We start from the raw sequence: 13,830 nt of genomic DNA on the forward strand, positions 1-13,830 counted from the left end.
TTTTTTTATGTTATACCTGCACACAATTTTCTGGTAACACGAACATGACTTTTTTATGTTGTTGTTATGTTTTTCATTCCGGTCAAATATTTATAGAAACCACTTGTTTATCAGACATAAACTTTTTGTGTTAATTGTATTGGACTACTATGTGTTATATTGACAAGATTATTTTATGGTAAACTTATTTTATTTTATAACAAATTTCTAATATATAATATATAATCTAATATATAATTGAGTGTTCAATAAATAAAACTAAATTAAGGCTGATCTTACTGTATGTACTGTACACTTTCTCTCAATCAAAGAAATAAGCAAAACATTTTTGAACAATGACAGTTGTAACAATGGACTTTCAATTCAGGCTTCCAAAATATACATGAGTCATATTTGTACAATGCATCTCTTGAAAAACATTCCACAAAGTTATCTGCTGTAACCTGAATTCAACATTGTGGGGCCTTATGACATCGCGCTTATGTAAAAAATAGTTTTTTAAATGTAAGAGCCATAAGGTAATATAGCAACAGGGGTGTAATTATTAAAAAGACACAAAGAAGAGACTTAAAATAACATTATAACCCACAAGCACAAAACCAAGAGACCTAAACTGATTAGTATTGGCTTGCTTCTATCACTAAACATCACAATCACTAATACTAGACGATGCAATCTGTTTGTAGTGGTGCACCTTGGGAAAAAAATTGCAAACTGGTGAAATTGGTGCAAGGCACCATTTCCATTGAGAAAAATGGAAATTCAAAGTTAGAATTTTTTTTTAAAAGAGCCATGGCTTGAAAAGTGAAAACTGCAGTAATAAAGGCCCCAAGTTGAAAAGTGCCAGAAAAATAAGTTTCACTATGTACTGCAACTTTACCAGTGCTGGCTTAAAAGAAAGGATGGTACATATTCGAAGAGGTAAACATGTTGTTCCCACATCATAACTGGAAAACTGTTCAATCGTACAGTCTGGTCCTGAAAACCTGGGCCTTCTTTGAAAGGCTGTTCCTTTTGAGCTCCATAACCAGTTTCTATAATACCTCGAAGGTATACTTTTCCAGTGGGTAGGTGAGGTTCAAAGTGTACATTAGTCCAAACAGCATTGCAGCTGCTAGGGTATAGTTATCCAAATCCTGCCAGACTCTCTGGCCTTCAAGGACTATCCCGATGTCCTCAGGGCTGCCATTGGCATCTCTTGACTTTATGATGTAAATTCCCATGGTTGTTTCCTTATTAGATCGTTGGATAATGGCTTCATCTGTGGCCTAGAAAATGCAGAATTCCAAAATTTAATTAAACAGAACACTGGTCAAAGAACATTATACCAAATCTTATTTTAATCTGTGTCACTATTCCAAAAAATGTTAACATTAACACATTAGGTGAACAAAAATGGATTCATTACAGCATGTGATTTGAGTCCTCAGAATGCTTAAAAAGGTAATGCATGAAGTGAAATCTCCATGCAAAGAAGCAGAATACTGTCAGAGCATAGAGAGGTGTTCAACTATGAACTCCACACATCGTTCTAATGCAGGTAAAAGAAAAAACAAAACAAAAACGCACCCATGCTAAATTGTGAAAATCCCAGGTGATTTTCAACATACTCCTGGCATAGAGTGACAAGCAGCATTTTGTTAAAATTATTATTTTCCCTAAAGTGTATACACAAATTAATTTTTTTCTTACCTGGGCCATGGGCTCCAGAATGTTCTGCAGTCTTCCTTCTATTTGTCCTCCTCGCCTTTTGAAGACCTTTATTAGTTTGTCAGATAGCACATCTATCTGCGAGAGTAATCTGGACTGCAGTGGCATGGTGGTAATGCGCTTAAACTCTGCATTTATCTAAAAAGAGAAGTTGTCACATAAAAATGCTGTCAAAATCTCAAATCTCACAAGGTTACATCCACACAAAGTTGTTATTTTTTGTCATATTACTATTTATTAGCTATGGGTCCCATGTTGCTGAGCAGCTCCATAGTTGCCCTTACTTCCATACCACCCAAAGCCTGTTTGCAACCACAGCAGTTGCCTCCTTCTGGCCATTTTGCAGTTCTGCCAAATGACCCAGAAACTACATCTATTATTGTCATATACACATCAAGGTCTTTCATTAATACTTAGTTAAATTAGTTAATTTGACCTTTCCAGAAAATTTACCTTACAGAATGTGACATAACATATGCAAATCTTCACCCCCCCCACCCCCACCCCCAAACACACACACAGAGCCCACCCCATGGCAAACTAGCTTATTTAACTGTTTAACTAAAACATTTTAGGTACAACCAGTTAACTAAATGGACACAAGTTTGTTAGTCTGTATTCACTGAGAAAAAACTGACTGTTGTTGTGATTTGGCGCTGTATAAATAAAATTGAATTGAATTGACTGTACGGACTGTAAATTTGTACATGGAATTTATAATAACCATTGAATTTAAAGGGTTGTTATCTGTCTAACACATCCACCCCATCTCCTAAACCTCCTCCCTACATGCTACTACTGATGTTTAGTCCAGTTCTTGTGTATTCTGGCAAACTTTAGACTGTTCTCCTTTCTCCCTTCCTTAAGAATGGCTTCTTGATAGTCATTCTTTCATCAGTCGATGGATCAGCTGAAGGTCCAGATGCATCCCTCAGGTCCTGTGCCAGCTCTTTGCTGGATTCTATCCTATTTCTTGGATACTGTTCGTCCACTGTAGATACACCTGTCACGTCTTTTTTGGCCTCAACTTGTCCAGTGTTTTGAGAACACATCACACTGTGCAGAGATATGATAGGTGTCATCATGCTTAACCACATAAAACTCAAAGTGATCAGGGTGAGTTTCACAAGATCTTGCAGTACTTATGATTTGATTCTGAGAATTTACTCATCTTACTTGTTTGTATCTTGAAGAGGTGATTCAGATAGGCAGCTGGCAGGCAGACGGGATTTCAGAGAGAGTGGGCAGGCAGGCGGGTAAAAGGCAAGTATTTTCCTACACAGGTTCAGCGACTGACTGGAAGGTTTAGGTGGTAGTGGAAGTGGAAGAAACTATGTGTCTGTGTCTAAGTGTCTGTTAAACTCCTCAAGGCGACAGGAATTCAAGGGAAAAAGGCAGTCACTCAAACTTCAGGCAGGTAACTGCAGGGTGATTGAGTGGAAAACACAGGAACTAGTTAGAGACATGGGAGGCCTAATTACCACCATAACAATGGCAACTGTCTGGTGGAGAGGGGCAGCTCAAGCTGGTTCTTAAATACTGTGAGCTGATGAGTTAATGGAGAACTTTTTCTGGGAGAAAGACTTCATTGTTTACAATCCTCAGTACTGTCTGCAGCCCATGTAGGGCACTCAACTACAACTGAGTCATTGTCATTGTCCATTTTCTTACATTTTTAATCAATTATCATTGTCAATTTTAACAAAAACTGGGGGAGTGACTCCAAAATCCAGTATTTTTGATGTCATTTTTTCTCTATTTAGTTCTAGTCTTTGAAAAACAGTAACAGTAACAAACTGTTTTCACCAATGACAAGTTCTCACTGTATGTTGCAGCCAGTAGGGCTTCCAAACCAGCGCCTGCTGTAATTCCTCATGATCCCTGGAAATGTGTGGCTGCTCTGCACGGATGTGGCTTTTTTTATTTTAATCAGGCAAGACCCACCGCAGCCACTCTGATGACTCAAATCACATCACAGGCCCAATACAGAGCTGAGGTGGCATGTGTTTGGGTGCGTGTGCGTATGATGTGTGAGGTGAAGATGAGGGCGACAGCTAGGAAACAGCCGCCGGTGTCATCCAGCTTTAACGGGAATGATAAATGAGAAGCTCCATATGTGCGGCAATAACTTTAATGTCAGGATTTCAATTTCCTCTTTCAAATACATGAGAAAGATAATATGACAAAGATAATTGTCACATTAAATGTTAAATAACCACCATTGATTTAATGATGAGTGGGGTTTTTGATATGCTTTTACAAGGCTTTGAGGTAACATACTGTGCCCTCGGGCTGCTGTTTGGGAGGTCCTCAGCTGTTAAGTACAGACAGCAGTTGATTGCAATTTCAAATGTATGACCCGAGGCATCATCTTATATTCCAAAGCAGCACAGATTGAAATCTCAGCACAAAGACAGTCAATTTAAATATATTAGGATTTTACTATTTAGAGGTCCCACATAATATATAATTTTATTCTGTCTGACTTATTGAACTATTGTTTTCTCTGAATGGTTTTAGAAGTCTTTACTACAACTAGCAAAATATTAACTAACGAATAAAATAAGGTTTTAATTTTGTCTATAATCATCTGACCTCTGTGACCCTGTCTAGTGACTTTGCTACAGCTATCTGGATGTTCAGAAGAATATGCTGTATTTGAATCAGTTACAAAAAGTCTACTTGCTTAGGTTTTTAAAGCTAGTTTTAAGTTAGCATTAAAGTGGTATATAAAATTGTTGACATGCTAAAGTGCGATTACTTTTCTATTTTATTAAGGCTTCAATTAAATTTCCTTGACTCTTTTTAATATCTATATATGCGTATTTTTATTGAAATGCGTGTAGTTTGGTTGTACTGTAAATATATTGCTTAGTCACAACTCCAACCTGAAACTGTGTGTGGATGCAGCTAGCTAAAGTTTAACTGCACAAAGGTTTGATAAACTTAGTTTGTATGCAATGCCCCAGCTGAAAAAAGATGCATGAAATCTGATCCTGAATGACTTCTTACTAAGGTGTGTAGGGGAAGCAGATATTCCTTTACTGTGCTTTCTGTCTCTTTAACCTTTAGTTAGCTTGTAAGATCATCCTTTTTTCTGACGCATTTGATTTAGAGAGTTAACACAATGTAACAGTGACAAATTGGGCAGCATCTTTGAATGAAAATTTGCCTGCAACTCCACAAAAGGCCTTCACGTCATTTTTTTCAACTGGCTATATATAGCTAACAACCAGGCCATCTCTCTGGCCCATATATGTTCTAACTCTCCAGCAGTCCTATATGAAAATGCCAAACATGCTGCCAGCTGGTTTGAGAGCCTCCACAGGGCAGCGATATTCTAAAGTACACTCTCTACTTAATGTCAAAACCACACTAGACACACTTTGAATATGGGAAGATCTATTTACCTACACAGTGTATACTCATTGTTTTGCCCTATTTGTTTAAAAGCAGGTACTGCAAATAAAATAAAATAGTGTAAATGATAAAATTAGAGAATGCTGAACTCTTTTGAGCTATCGCTCGACATAATTATTTTCTACTTTTAGTGGCCATTTTTATGCATTTCATGAAGTGATTATAAATAATTATTTGCCCTAGAAAACTGTGAAAATGTTTGTCTTTAACATACAGCATAAAGAAACAGGTCTAAATACACTGTGTCACATATCTCAGTGGGGAAAAATCATGATGGATATCTCTGCTGATTTAGAATGTGTAGGAATAAAAGGATGCCATATTGTTTAATGGAAATGAAGAGCCTACAGAGAGATGAATTCCAAGACACCCAAAAAACCAAAAGTGAAAAGAATATTTTGCCAGAATTTCATTGCACAAACTGAAAATGGTACTCAGTAATTTGTGAGGTTCCCACGTGTTTGTATGCATGCCTGACAACTGACCTGAGCCAGCGGATGGTGTCTCCTCCCAGATCTGGACCAGAGCATCACCAAACTCCTGGACCATCTGTGGTGTAACCTGCCGGCATTGGATGGAACAAAACACAATGTCCTAGAGGTGTTCTGTTGGATTTAAGGCAGTCAGTCAGTGAAAGGTATCGATCTTCATCTTTTATGAACTGCCTACATACTCTCGCTGTATCAGGCCAACCATTGTTGTGCACTAGGACAAACCCAAGACCCACAGCACCAGCATGTAGTGCAAGTTAGAGTGCCATTGCCTATCATTTAGGCACCATCACCATCACTGACCCACCACCAAACTGGTAATGCTTCCAGTATGACAACAACCCGAAACTTACGTTGCTATTGACCGGTCTGCACAGAGCACAGACCTCAATCTCACTGACAAGGTTCATGTCAGAAAACCATCGAATCTGTGGGAGCTTGAAAGATTCGTCCTAGAAGAATGGACTGGGATTTCTCGGGACACTGCAGGCTGATATCCAGCAAAAGGGTACCCAGCTGACTTTAAGCATCTGGGGGCTAATCATTTTGACCTGGTACTTTTGTTTTTTGAGAAATTATTTTATTTTTGCATGCAAAGTAAAATAATGTAAGCCTCCAAAATAAAACTAGGACGATAGGAAAAGCCCCTGGAAATTTATTTTTAAAATTCATAGCAGATCTAATTATTCTTTCCTCATCTGTATTATTCTCATTAATTTTCATTAACATCACAATAATCTGGAACCTACTGTTTGATTCTTTCATTTTTAAGCTTGACCAAAAAACCGACCACCACTCTTTGCTTCTTCTCGCATCTGCTTAGGTGTGGTTTTGGGATGTGATGTAATGGGTAAATAGTATGATCAGAGTCAAAGCATATCGGAAATAAATGCTTTCAAATTTCACTCAAGCACCCTGATGACAATCGATTTTCCACTACAGCGTCTGAAAATGCTCTTATCTTACTGCAGTGTGCCGCACAGTGATAAGAGCATTACAGGTCGGAGTTTTCTTTCTCTTTGTTGGCATCACTGTGGGGAATCTTTATGTGATCTCTGGAGCTCCTCCACAGCTTACCTCCCTACTGTTATTCCTCTGTGCTGTGGTTTGGAAAACAGCAGCAGACATGATGAGGCTGCAGCATGGTGAGCCAAATGGTAACACTGCCCACATCTATGAGAGGTGGGCCCATGAGGGGGATGGGTACAGAAGGAGGAGGTGTGATTGTGTCAGCATCTGTGAGTGTGCATTTATCTGCACAAATATTGAAAAGTCTTCATGCATGCTGGGGAGAGGCTTGCTGATATAGAGTTAAAAAGAACTTTATTTTGGGGTTATTTTGTGTTACCGTGGTGCTGTTGGTGGGATTTTGAGGAAGCGGGTGTTGACAGCAACATTTCTTTGATTTGGTGATGGCCTGAGGTGTGTGCAGCCTGCCATGAGCGGGGTGGGTGGAGCTGAGGGGTAAGCACGTGGGGTTGAAGTGTGTGTCTGTGTGTCAGTCGAAATATAAAACTGAGGTTACACGTGAAGACACCAAAGCACACGGCATTACGTCACTTCAATGAGATTGTGTGTATGGGAGGTAATTTAATTCATAAATCACACTTTTGTCTTATTCTCACCAACACCGCCTGACACAGACCATCACATGTGAGGCCGAAGGTTGGCATCATGTGACAAGAATTATAAGAAAAGGTTGTGATGCAAGTATGCCCATAAGAAAGAATACCGGTAACAGTTTTTGCATGTGTGTGAAGCAGCACGAAAATGTAGGATGAATGAAGTTTAATTATAAAGAAATGCAGTTTGATTTGGGGAAAAAAGTCAAGCTTGGTATAAATAAAATATTTTGAAAAACCCAAATACAAGAGAAATCCGTCATTGATTTGCATACATGCATTATGATAGTGGTTTGTGTATGATGTGCAGGTATGTATTCATTTTGATTCATGCACTGGATTCCCTACATAATTCCCTACAATTACTGCACATCATTCATGTTAGACTAAGTGTTTTGGTCATCTATGGCGTTATGAAAAAAGTATCTGCCTCCTTACTTGATTTCTTAGGCTTCACATGCCTTACATGTTGCAGATCAGCAACCAAATTAGTAAATACAAACTGCAGTTTGTAAATGATGATTTCATTTATTAAGGGAGAAAGCTTTCCAAACATACCTGGCCCTTTGTATAAAGGTAATTGCCCCCTTGTGAAATCATGAATTAACTGTGTTAACCCCAGTGCTTTTTGTGTGTGTGTGTGTGTGTGTGTGGGGGGGGGGGGGGGGGGGGGGGGGGGGGGGGGGTGTTGAGTTTAGTTTCACTAGCAGCACCTTATTACTGACAGACCTAAAAGACTAAAAGATTTCACACAGCATATCTAAAGAAGCCACTAAAGTTAACAAAGTATTTGATGCCTGTCAGTCTGGAAAGGGTTACAAAAACATTCCTAAGGCTTTGGGTCTTCAGTGAACTATGGTTAGAACCATGATCCATAAATGGAGAAAACTTGGAACAAGGATGAACCTCCAAAGGAGTGGCCAGCCTACTAAAATCCCTCCAAGAGAGCATCGACGACTCATCCAGGAGGTCACAAAAGAACCCAGAGCAACATCTAAAGAACTGCAGACCTCACTTGCCTCACTTAAGCTCAGTTGTCAACAATAAGAAAGAGACTGGGCAAAAATGGCATCCGTGAAAGAGTTCCAAGGTGAAAACCACTGACCAACACAAACGAAGACTTGTTTCACATTTACCAAAAAAGGTCTTGATCATCCCCAAGACTTTTGGGAAAATATTGTTTGGACTTTTTGGAAGGTTTGAGTCCCGTTACATCTGACATAAAGCTAAACAGCATGTAATAAAAAGAGCATCATACCAACAGTCAAACATGGTGGTGGTAGCGTGATGGTCTGGGCTGCTTTCCTGCGTCAGGACCTGGACGACACACTGTAATTTATGGCACCATGAATTCTGCTCTCTACCATTAAATCATGACAGAGAATGTCTGCCCATCAGCGACGTAAAAGTCTCATTGCCAGTCAATGCAAACACTTGATTGCAGTTATTAGGTAGGTGTGAATAACTTTTTTCCCTTAATAAATATAATTATCCTTTAAAAACTGTATTTTTAATCAATTCTACTTACTTTAGGCTAATATTACAATTTGTTCAATGATCTGAAACATATGTGACAAATATGCAAAAGAAACCCTAAGAAATCAGGAAGGGGGGGGGGGGGGGGGGGGGGGGGGGGGAATACACAACCCTACAAGCCAAAATGCTCAACAAGTAATGTAATGTAATATGTGGGAGGCAACTGGAGCTAAGAGTGGAATTCCTTGTAAAACAAGGGTGATATCACACAGAGTACATGTGACAAATCTGTGAATGCAGCAGAGAGTTGGTGGGCTGAGGGTGCAGCTAAGAGGGGGAAATGTCACTTGTCTCTCCTGGTTTTGGTTTGTCTCCACTTATAAAACTCCCATAAAACCAATAATGTTGTGCAGATGTAGACATTTTGCCCGTGAGCTAACAACATAGAGGGCGCAGTATGTCGAGAATGCCTTTGATCAAGGCTTTATGAAGGAGACGAGAGCTTTTGATGATTTTGCTGACATTTCCAGGGGACTTTAAAGACTTGAGTGAGGCTAATCAAACCAGTGTGCTTTCTCCCCTTTTGAGGTTAGGCAGCGTGGACGGGGTCAGCTTCTTAGGAGTTGGAATATTTTTTATATACATTGGAGTCCAAGTGCGATCTGAAAAAGGTATACTGTACAGCAGAATGCTAGATGCCAGTGGGTTATGCTGGGGGGTTTTGCCATTTGATTTTAGGCATAATACTGAAGTCTTGTTTTTAATTAAGGTATTGTCACAGTAACATGATGGTGCAGCAGCTGGCTGTCAGTTTTCGTGTAGAACAGCATTTCTCTTGATATTGGAAGCTTTAGATGATGGCAGCTCTGCAAATAATGATGAAGTACCTGAGTTTAATGATAATAAGAAACCAGTTTTTGTGCATGATAGATAACAAAACTCCCCGAAAACATTCAGTTGTTCCAAAATGCTCTTGTCAGAGTACTGAGACCATATTTCTCACATACTGGCTTACTGTTAAATCCAGAATTGAATTTAAAAGTCTTCCCCTCACAAACAAGATCTTGAATAATCAGCCTCATTTTATTTTAAAGACCCCGTAGCACCGTATCACAAGTAAACCACATTTATTTGCGGCTCTTTGGATATTTTAAAGCAGAGCCTTCAGCTTTCGTGCCCCTCTTTGTAGGAACCAGCTCCCAGTTTGGATTCAGGAGACAGACCTACTCTTTACTTTTAAGATTAGGTTTAAAATGTTCCTATTTATAAAGTTAGGGCTGGATCTGGTGACCCTGAACGCTCGTTTAGTTAGGCTGCAAAAGACCTAGGCTGCTGGGACCTTCCCATAATGCTTTGCAGCGTTCTTCTTGACATTTTGTTTAGTTTTTTTGTTTGCGTTTACATACCAGTCTGCATTTAATCATTAGTTATTATTAATCTCTGTTTCTCTTCCACAGACTGTTTTTTCTCCTATCTCCCTCCCCTCACCCCCTACCATTCACTGCAAATGGTGGCTCCCTGACCCTGGCTCTGCTGCTGGTTTCTTCCTGTTAAACAGTAGTTTTTCCTTCCCACTGTCTCCAGTGCTTGCACATAGTGGTTGTCTAATTGTTGGGGTCATCTCTCTATTATTGTTGGGTCTTGAGATGACGATTGTCGTGATTTGGTGCTGTAGAAATAAAACTGAATTGAACTGAATTTGATTGATAGACAATATTAGTGTAAAATACACAACCAATTAACTGTGGGAATCATTGGCTTTCATTACAAGTAAGAAAACTCCTGCAAAATTATTATTGTGATGGTGATTTTTTTTTAAAAAGCCATGAATTTTAGGATCAAATAATATAAAAAGCTTATATCTTGGTATATTTAGCTGTCATCTCTCCTGTTGTTATGACCACATTTCACCTCACTGTCATATTAGTTTATCTGATTTGTTTTCTCTTGAGGTGGACTTTCGATAAATCTTGGTCCTTTGTCTAAGCTTTACATTTCGCATGTGCAAGTGCCATATATCTTCCCCACTGATCTCTGATGCCTGCTGAATACAAATGCTCTCATCTCTCTCTGTCTCGCACACACCTGCGGGAGCAAACACGCCCATGCTGACATCTCCTACTGCTTCAGGCTCCTGATGTATCCACAGCCTTTTCTCATAAGGTGTCACCTCTCTCTTATCCATTTATTCATTGTCTTTCTAATACAGAGGAACCCAAAACTGTTTGATAGCTCTGGTGTGGGTAGAAAGAATCAGGGCAATGGACATTAATTAATTATACATGGATTCATTTTACATAATCTGCTGTCTGTATAGTTATGTAAATCTTTAAATTATCAAAAGAGACCTCTTGGATTTTCATTTTGGGTGGCATAGACAGTGAAATGTTCTCATTTTTGGGGTCCAGTTCATTGCAGTTCTTTCTACACTGTAATTAAAAGCGATTACACGGTCTGGCTCTTCACAATGCCACAAATTTTATTACCACCCTTGGAGCCTATCATGGTCTGTGCAGCATCTGTATTGGAAGGGTTGGACCTAACTGATGCCTTTTCTGTGGTGGGATCAATTTTAAAAATGTCCAGGCCATTAAACCATACAGGGGCTTTCACATAAATGTGAACTATCAGACCTGTTTCTGAAAAATCGTGACCTCCGGGGCACAGCCACATACACTTTAAAACAAGACAGAGTGCCCCCACTAATCTATAGACCCACAAATCACACGATGCCACGTTGTGCCACCTGAGAAATACGCTTCCCTCTGATGCCTGGTACCTTTTGTCTGTTAATGGAGCTGAGAGATGAGGCATCTAACTGAGATCTCCCACATGGTAGCACAAGCAATCATTTTGGAGCAGCTGCAGATGATGACTGCAGAAAGTGAACTGTTTAACCCATTAAATGGGCCAGTTTTCTTCACAATCATTATATGATCAGAATATGATTTCTGTCTCCAAAGAGACAAACTAACATGTTGTCTGTTTTAAAATGTCAAATTCATTTTGGTGACTTGGCAGCTTTGCTGAGTTTCCAACTAACAAGTATTTTTACATCGTGTCATTTAACAAAGAATTATGTAAAAGATAAATTGGTAACTTGCTAGGTAAGCTCATTAAAGTTCTATTCAAATAAAATTCAGGTGGTTAGGACCCAGCCACAACCTTTGGGGATGTAAAATCAAAAAAACGAACCCAACATGAAAAAGTGCCGAAAACTGCAGTTCCTCCATTGGCCACACGAGGCTCTCTCCAAAAGCAGGTCAACCCCACAGACTCCCATGCTAAAATGACCAACTTTAGCTTTGAAACTAGCATGTTTATACCCTGGTATATAAAAGATTTGAGTAGAAAGTAGGCTAATTTGGCCATTCAAGAATTTTCTGAGTATTTTATTAGCCTGTTATGTAGGATTAAGTAATTAAGTCTTTGTTTTGCATATTGATGCAACTTGCTAACCACATTTGCTAGCATTAACTAAAAACTAATAACCCTCCTATTCAAGTACTGTCAAGTCTATTTTTAAAAGAAATAAATAAATGAATAAAAAATAATAATCCTGAGGACAAAAATACTTTTTCAAAATATCAAAGGTCTTGGTCTCTGTGTAGCTAAAAAGTGATGTTTGGGAACTAAAAATCTCATTTGTAATAAAAAAAAAAATGTTTACACTCCAGCATGAATTATACAAAAAAGCTATTATTGCCTGGTCAAGTTTCTTTGAATGAACTGAGTATTGCCATCTTGGAAAGGAGACAAAGGTTAACTCATCGGAATACAGGAGAAAAATAAACAGCTCATACTAAATTTCACCTGACAGTTAATTCTATCTAATCACCATCAAAGCAGGGCATGAAATAAAACATTTACAGAGCAGCTTTTATTCGTTTTTGCATTTCTTTGACGGACCTGCCAAAGACATGTCAGCTTCAGCCTCGATTGTCCTCCATCTTCGAATAAGTGAAAAGTTGTCATTCTAAATTGAGAAAGGTCCACATGTGGCATCCGTGTGTTGAGCGTTTGCAGCCTGCGGTGTCAAAATTTAACAGGCAATCACATTTCTTCTTCACACCCGACTAACTGCGAGCTTTTGAAATGGTCAGAGGAGAGGCTGATAATTACACTCACTCTTCCTGGATCGGCTCGTAAGTGAGGGCGAACAGCTGGGGAGTCGAGATGTGAGGAAGGAAGAAGACAGAGCAGATGATGTGTTGTAGTCAGAGGACAATTCTGATTTAGTGCAACAGTCTGATTTTCACAGGTTTGTAACACGGTGCTAAAAGAAAGTGGTGAAAATAAACAGCAAAATTGCCATAACAGCTATGGTTGGACATGTTGCAAATAAATCAGTAATATTTAGAAGTAAAACTGAAAGTAAAGTGTCTGAAAGGTTCAGGTTTAAGAAGTCGCATCAAGTAATACTTTAGACAAGGTAGTGGTGTGTGATGCTCAGTTAATACCAGGTTTTCTGTTTTAGTTCATTTTTAGTAAGTTTAACACAGGGGTGAGGCATGGACGCTAGTTTTTATGGAAAAACAATGAATGACTGTGTTCTTAATGACTCAGACACAGACTGAATGAAACTGAATTATGCTAAAGTATAATGAAATCATCGGTGTATGAAAAGATCAGTCTCCTCTGAGGGTGTCTGGCCTAAGGCACCCAAGTGACCTGAAAACTGATTTGCTCACAGTTTGCAGTAAGTCCAGAAAATATGGTGAATGTTTCGAATTCTGAGTAGTTTTTTTTTGTTTCTGTTTTTTAGTGATGGCAGCATCCAACAGGATTATTGTGACTACAGGGAGTCAGCACCTTGAAAACACAGAACATGAAAGTTTAGTGATGAACCCTGGAAACTAACACATATGACATATTTTCAGATAAGGTTATTTATATTTTTCTAGTTTGCAACATGAACTTTCTTGCTGACAGTTAGCTGAGAAGACTGGTACAATGCTCGTGTCTGAGTGTTAATTACTGTTCGAACAATCATTAGCTTAGCGTCAAGAATGGAAGCAGGAGTCACAGCCATTATGGCTCTAGATACACATTAGATCTTAAACTTAACATTTGACACAAGCTTCAGTGTATGAACATAAAGCCGACAACAC

At 38.9% G+C, this 13,830-nt stretch overlaps 1 protein-coding gene across 1 annotated transcript; it reads right to left on the reverse strand.

Moving 5' to 3' along the window:
• Positions 1-230: 230 nt before the first annotated feature.
• On the reverse strand, positions 231-5,687 carry LOC143415174 (uncharacterized). Its single transcript, XM_076880665.1, has 3 exons — positions 5,616-5,687; positions 1,693-1,848; positions 231-1,268 (listed from the first exon to the last, which is right to left on the reverse strand). Exons 1-3 carry the CDS (start codon positions 5,658-5,660, stop codon positions 1,035-1,037), a joined length of 435 nt encoding a protein of 144 aa, XP_076736780.1. The 5' UTR covers positions 5,661-5,687; the 3' UTR covers positions 231-1,034.
• Positions 5,688-13,830: the final 8,143 nt, after the last annotated feature.

The sequence above is a fragment of the Maylandia zebra genome, linkage group LG23, assembly GCF_041146795.1.
Source record: "Maylandia zebra isolate NMK-2024a linkage group LG23, Mzebra_GT3a, whole genome shotgun sequence".
NCBI classification, from domain to species: domain Eukaryota; kingdom Metazoa; phylum Chordata; class Actinopteri; order Cichliformes; family Cichlidae; genus Maylandia; species Maylandia zebra.

What these genes read in the sequence shown, in the direction of transcription:
- LOC143415174 (XM_076880665.1), bottom strand. Translation starts at nt 5,660, where the DNA reads ATGCTCTGGTCCAGATCTGGGAGGAGACACCATCCGCTGGCTCAG. An exon ending in GACACCATCCGCTGGCTCAG is followed by an intron (nt 1,849 to 5,615) that starts GTCAGTTGTCAG and finishes TTCTCTTTTTAG; the next exon opens with ATAAATGCAGAGTTTAAGCG. An exon ending in TTCTGGAGCCCATGGCCCAG is followed by an intron (nt 1,269 to 1,692) that starts GTAAGAAAAAAA and finishes TGCATTTTCTAG; the next exon opens with GCCACAGATGAAGCCATTAT.